The 6,631-nt window shown below is 42.2% G+C and overlaps 1 protein-coding gene across 1 annotated transcript; it reads left to right on the forward strand.

The window, feature by feature from the left end:
- Positions 1-314: 314 nt before the first annotated feature.
- LOC102197985 (CD276 antigen-like) lies at positions 315-5,476 on the forward strand. Its single transcript, XM_005743769.1, has 5 exons — positions 315-751; positions 2,122-2,499; positions 3,079-3,375; positions 3,957-4,031; positions 5,128-5,476. The coding sequence occupies exons 1-5, from the start codon at positions 724-726 to the stop codon at positions 5,154-5,156; spliced, it is 807 nt and encodes a 268-aa protein (XP_005743826.1). The 5' UTR covers positions 315-723; the 3' UTR covers positions 5,157-5,476.
- Positions 5,477-6,631: the final 1,155 nt, after the last annotated feature.

The raw sequence follows: 6,631 nt of genomic DNA on the forward strand, positions 1-6,631 counted from the left end.
TGACTGAAACTAAGCTGACCCTTCAGAGTGTGAGAGGTTACAGCAGCTCTGCCACATTTGTACCATCAGATCGAGACTTTGTGCTGTTCGGCTTCTTGAATTCGTCAGTTCACATTTGAACTTTCACAGTCATAAACCACATTCCTGGTTTTCTTTGCTTTTTTATGTGTTACATGAAACATTGCAGAACAAATATCTACAGTTTCAGGTTCATTTCCTGTCTGATCAGATAGTGGCAACAAAGAAGGAGGTCTGACGGCGATCTGTAGAAACATGTGGCACTCAGACTTCTGCTTTTTGGTTTTTACTCCTCTGGGAAAAAAAGGTTTCACAGAGAGTTTCATCCAGGATAAAATGATTTATTCGGATCCTGTAGCTGCCAAGTGTCACACAGACGATCTCTGATGGGAAAAATAAATCTGTGAGTCGCAGTAAACTGCACTCAGACAGTAACGTGAACATAACCATCGATAACATGTGACCAGAAGCCACAGCGAGAGTCAGAGTGGCGTCTGAAAGAGGAAACGGCACCGCAGTCTGCAATCTGCTATCAGAGCTGCTATCACTGTTTATGAGAACATTACTGGAGCTTGTAGTTGGAGTGACTTACAGCCAAATGGTGCTTTATCAGGATGCGGTGCCCGAGTATCCACTGATGGACTGAACATCCTGCAGACACTGATCGAGTCTCACCAAAGCTTTTTGTTCTCCCTGCGGGGCGCGATGGAGTTTCTGCTCCTGATCTTTCTCTGTAAGTGAGATTGTCGCTTTTCTCATTTTGGTTTGTGCCAGTGTATTTTAATAAATAGAAAGAATATAAGTCATCATTGTTTAAAATGGCCTTTTTTAAATTAACATTTTGGGTTATAGTTCGTTATCTATAATTCAGTGTAGTAGCTGTAACTGACGGACTATAATCTTAAGTAATGGTTGTAAACCCAGGCAAAACAATCATAAACAGATTTAATCAGAAACCCTGCAGTAAAATCAGACAGCAGGTATGTAACAGGTAACAGGTTACGCCTCACTGAAACAGTGAGTCAGGCTATTCACAAACACCTGACGTGTGATACAAACTCACACACAACAACACTCAAACACCAAAATAAGGGACTTTAGTTAAAAGAAAGAGAAATGAGGTTTCAGACTAAACAAAATAACTATATTAAATAAATGTCCGTGTCAGTTCCTTTGCAAACACTTTGAATAATCACAATCACTTAAGGAAAGACTGTCTCAGTATCTCAGACAGCAGAATACTCTCACACTGTTTTACTGCAACCACAAAGCAAAGGATGAGAAGCGACAGCGACCAAACTCCCACAGAGGAAGTCAACATCTGGGCTGGTCTGTGCTCACCCAGGAAAAAACCTCCCCTGGCCCTGTACTCCAGGGAGCACACTCAGTCCAGTCACTCAATGACGCTTTTAAACTCATTTCAACTTTTCATGACTTACAACATCAGCACACGTTACCATAGTAACACACAGCTACAGGTGGTACCTGTGCTAACACTGCTAGCCACTAACATGCTGTTATTAGTAATACAATAATACACTGACAGAAACAGTTTGAAACAAATGCATTTGAAATAATTACTCTCAAAGTATTCATCACCTTCAAACCGAGCTCTGAATTCACCAACAGGAACGTATTCTTCAGTACTCTTACAGTTCTCACCTGCTCGTTTGCTGTACATCTGTTGGGTTTCTCTCCACATCTCGCGTAGTTGCTCTCTACGAGGTCAACTTCACACCCCGCCCCACAATTCCCTGGTTGGTGCAAAATTGAACAACAACCAATACCAGTGAACAAACTTCAGACTGACAGTCTGCTGCTCAGCCAGGATGGCAGCAGACTGCACGTCAGCGAACATTTTAGACTATTCTCTCATTCTTTCAGTCACTTGTGGTCTGGGCGACATTTCAATAAACAGGAAAAGACTGGAAAAGCTTAAATGTACAAAGTCAGTTTCCATCATGTTAGCAGTGAACATTAAAGGCCTTTTCGACTCTGCTTGAGCCTCATGGGGTCAGGTGAACTTTGACCTGTGCCTGTTTTTGATGAATGCGCTGAATTTGCTCGTTTGGAATGAATGAATCGTTTTGTCTTTCGTCACAGTTCTCCTTGCACCTGTGCTGCTGCCAGCCTGGTGCCAAACCATCAATGGAAGCATTGGAGAGACGCTCCTTTGGCCGTGCATGCACAAACTTACTAAGAGGTTTGTCCGTGAGCAAACTTACATCTACTGGCAGGGGATGGACGGCAGCAGCAACCCCACTGTGGCCCACGTCTATGTGAAGGGAGAAGAAGACTTTCTTTATCAAAGCTCATCCTTTCAGAACAGGACTGCAATCTTCCTTTCTCAATTAGAGGATGGAAATTTCTCTCTCCTGATTAGAAACCTGATGCTGGACCACGATGGGACCTTCATTGAAGTTGTTTTTATTTCAGATGACTCAAAGGAGAATATCTGTCAGAAGACCCTGCATGTAGCAGGTCTGTATACTTCAAAAGCTGATTAACATTCCTGCTTTCCTCCTCAGCACAACCAGCTAAAGTAAAATCTTAGATACTCTTGTTCAGGTTTGGACCTCTGTAGAAAAATCTGTGTGAGTTTCTAAAAATAACAACATGAAAAAATAATAACTTGGAGCTAAAAACGAAAGTGTAATCTGATCTCTAGACTCACTGATATCCTTCTTCCTCACCATCAATTTGGACTCACACAGGTGTAAAATTCCAGGTGGAGGCAGGTGGGGTGAACAGTGCACGCTGCATCATGTTACATTATGTTGAAATCATAAATTGACCCACAAATAATCGAAAAGGTACAAAATTGACCAGAAATGAAGAGAATGACGTGTCTTATACTCTGTTTCCTGTGAAAGGACCAGACCGGGTTTGGATGCTTGGATGTTTTTGTGAACTACAGACGTCTGTGGGTCCTCAGCCTGTGACGACCCACAAAAGCCGTTAACTCCTGTGCGTCATCACAGGCTGATAAATTAATCACATGCTCAAACACATTTGTACAGTCCAAAACATCCTGCTAAACTGCTTGTGACTTGTTTCCAGCGGTCTTCCAGGAACCAAACATCGAGCTAAGCCAGGCCTCAGCAACCTGCAGCACGGCGGGGGGCTATCCTGAACCTGAGGTGACATGGCTCTCCACAGACGACCAGGGGAATGAAACCATCCTGGAGCCACTGGAAGTAAAGACTGATAATAACACCAGGAATGGAACATTCAGCGTCTTCAGCAAAGCCAACATCAGCGGATTAAAAACTGTAACGTGCAGAATTTGTAATCCCACCTCGGGCGAATGTCAGACAACAACTAAAGACGTCTCACCTGCCAGGACTTTTATTACAGGTACTTAAAAGCCAGTAATATCTCACTGTTAAAGTCACAAGGACCACGAAACACCAGCTCAGGTCACAGAGTGTAACTGCCAAACTTTATTTATTCTTATTGTACATTTTTATTAGATATAATAAACTTTACATTCATGTTAGATCTGATCTAATACCAGCTTGTGTAATGATGGAACCAGGGGTGTCCAACTCCAGGCCTCAAGGGCCGGTGTCCTGCAGGTTTTAGACGTGTCCAACGCAGCTGATTCAAATGGCTAAATGACCTCCTCAACATGTCGAGAAGTTCTCCAGAGGCCTGGTGAAGAACTACTCATGTGATTGAGGTGTGTCGACCCAGATCTAAAACCGGCAGGACACCGGCCCTCGAGGCCTGGAGTTGGACACCTCTGATGTAGACTCACTAACAATAACACCGATGTTCTCCTGTAGGGCATCAGGATAATCTGATCAAATGTTTCTAGAAGGCTCAGTCATCTTTGTTTCTTCTGCTGTGTCCTCGGAGCAGAACAAGCCTCTGCACACCGACAGACGTGATCAGTAAAACTAACACCACGCTCTTTTTATTGAGTTTTTTTAAAGGTGGCATCGCTGTCATCGTCATCGTTACCGTCATCGTGGGGATTATCAGCATCGCTCTTTGTGTGTTCTGTCAATGTGAGTGATGATTGATATAAATGCTTCTGTGCTGAGTCAGTATTGTCTGAGTTACAGCCGAGTACAAAGACAGAAAACAGGAGTCACATCTGCAGGTTTCACTACGTTCTTAAAAAGCTTTTAGCTTCTGTGTTTTAGGTGAACGTTTGCAGTCTGTCCGTACTCTGCTGCTCAGATCACTGGGCTCCTGTCTGCAGCGCTGACGGTGTAACAGTCACCCAAGAGCAAGGCACCAGGAATCAGAGGCAGTATTTTAACCCTTTAACATCCACCAGGGTAGTGGTGCTTCATCTAGGGTGGGGGTTATTCAGCTTCCACCTCTTTTTACTGAACCTTTGCCTGTGTGCAGCAGGTTTCACAGAAAAACGTCAGATGTCCAGAATGGACGAGGCTTTAGTTGAAAAGTAAGATCCTCTAGTTTCTACAAGTCACATGTGGTTAAAACTAAACCCGGCTGTCAACAGCTTAGCTGTGACCTGCTGAGAGGTGGACTGGAGTTGTTTCCTTGGATTAGACAGAGGGGCAAGTCCAGGAAAGAGTCTGAGAGTTCATACATGAAGAACCTAAATGCTAATACACAAGCAGCCATTTCAACAAGTTTGCAGGTCCTGAAAAGAAAAAGACGCTTTTTCAAAGCTCTGTGTCCACAGCTTGAGTCAGCACAGTTAAGATTGGTTACTAGCTGTTATGAGCTGGTACTAGCTATTCACAGTGCAGCAACTAAAGCTAATTTGACAGTAGGGAGCAGGGACACAGGCAGAGTGCACCAGTTCAATCCAGTTTTATTTGTATTGCATCACAAAAGCAGTTGCCTCAGAGCAGCTGCTGGAGTACCTGAGAGATTCTGGGAGAGAGAAGATGTGGAAGTTAGACGCACCTGTTCAGGTCCAACAGTCTGTCACACAAAGTGTTAGGAAACAGTAAAAGTGTTTGTGAGCCTGAATGTGACACTGGTTGAGAGAACTTTTCTACCTTCTGCTTTCAGACACAATCAAATTCTCCCATAAACACAGTTTGTTGGATGTTTAGGAAAATGTTGGTCTTCAGTGTTCAAATCTCTTCTTTCCTGTTAATGAAAAACTTTCTTTTGTTGAAGTAAATGGAAGAAGAACCTCCACAGGATGAAGGTCTTTCTGTTTGACTGTGGACGTTAGAGGAACTCACATTTGTGGACACGAACACTGTCAGAGTATTTTTGTTTTTAAAGGTTTTGTTATTCATATAATAATCAGCTAAGAGTGTTTATATTTCTGTTCTGTACTCAACCAGCTGCATATTTTAATTGCTGGCTCCCTATTTTATAACGGAAACTGTTTGCCTTCACATTGTCACTGTTTGCCTTCACACTAGCAGGAAACCGCCACCCACGAGTAAGAAACAACCTTGTAGAGAACACGAAGTTTTTTGATAAACCACACCTGTTTTCTTGACAAAATAAGGATGATATTTCCTTTTTTGTATGCTTCATGATGTGTATAAATAAAGCCAGACTGCACCAAGGAGGTGTGTGAGTCTCTCCCTGAGTCTCTCACCCGTGCACGTTTAAAACTGCTCTAAGTGTCTGAGTGATATTTCATTGCATCTGAGTACTTTGATAATAGAATATCTTTAACAAACACCAACGTGAACGCGGATGCTGGAGCCTTATTTTTTTATTTATCGTCTCTTATTGACAGTATGACATCTTAATGAACACTGACAGGTCCGGCTCCACATTGAGCAGGACGCCGGGTCCTTCTGAATCAGCTGACTCTCTTTTTACCATAACTTTAGAGGAGTAATAAGAGAAGCCACGCAACACTTTACTTCATGCTATAAATTTTTAAAGTGGCAGATTGCAGCCGACTTGTTTTCTGTCAGGAGTCGTTGGGAGAATGGAGCAGGAAGCATTATCAGGAGGAGGAAGGACCGTCCACCGTGCGCTCGGCTGTTTGTTTGGACTGAAACAGGAAGTGATCGGGTTTTGGAAGCGGTCTGCTGGGACTGAGTAATAAAGACTGGACTGCGCAGTGACCAACATCCATGTTATGACTGTTTCTGCAGGACACGTCCTTTTCTAAACTCCGCCCTTTACCCAGAGTTTATGACTGACATCTTATTACAGCCAGAAGAAGGTCGGCCCGTCTAATGCTGTGCTTCCCGTATTAGTCATTAGCAGTGTTGGGCAAGTTACTTTGAAAAAATTATTAATTATAGTTACTAGTTACTTCTTCAAAAAAGTAACTGACTTAGTAACTGAGTTACCAGATTCTAAAAGTAATCAATTACTTGAAAAGTAACTATTGTGTTACTTAAAAAAACAGTTTAACGCTCTGGGGTCCAGGGTATTATTGTCCATTTTTAACTACTTTTGATGTTTCCTCCACATTTCACTTTAAAAACTGTTTGTCTTGTTTGGTCTCATTGTTTTCAGCACAACCTCACGTGTCTGAATCTACAGTCATGTTTTAATTTTGACTGTATTAACACAACTGGTCTAAAATCAGATAAAAAACATCAAATCAGAGTAGAAAAAGTTATATTTTTACTGTAACAACCACAAACATGTTTAATGATCATATTTCATAACTTTAAATGCAAATATAAATTGTCAATTTTAA

This window comes from Pundamilia nyererei, unplaced genomic scaffold (genome assembly GCF_000239375.1).
Source record: "Pundamilia nyererei isolate P.nyererei 1_Seehausen unplaced genomic scaffold, PunNye1.0 scaffold00135, whole genome shotgun sequence".
In the NCBI taxonomy this organism is placed as follows: domain Eukaryota; kingdom Metazoa; phylum Chordata; class Actinopteri; order Cichliformes; family Cichlidae; genus Pundamilia; species Pundamilia nyererei.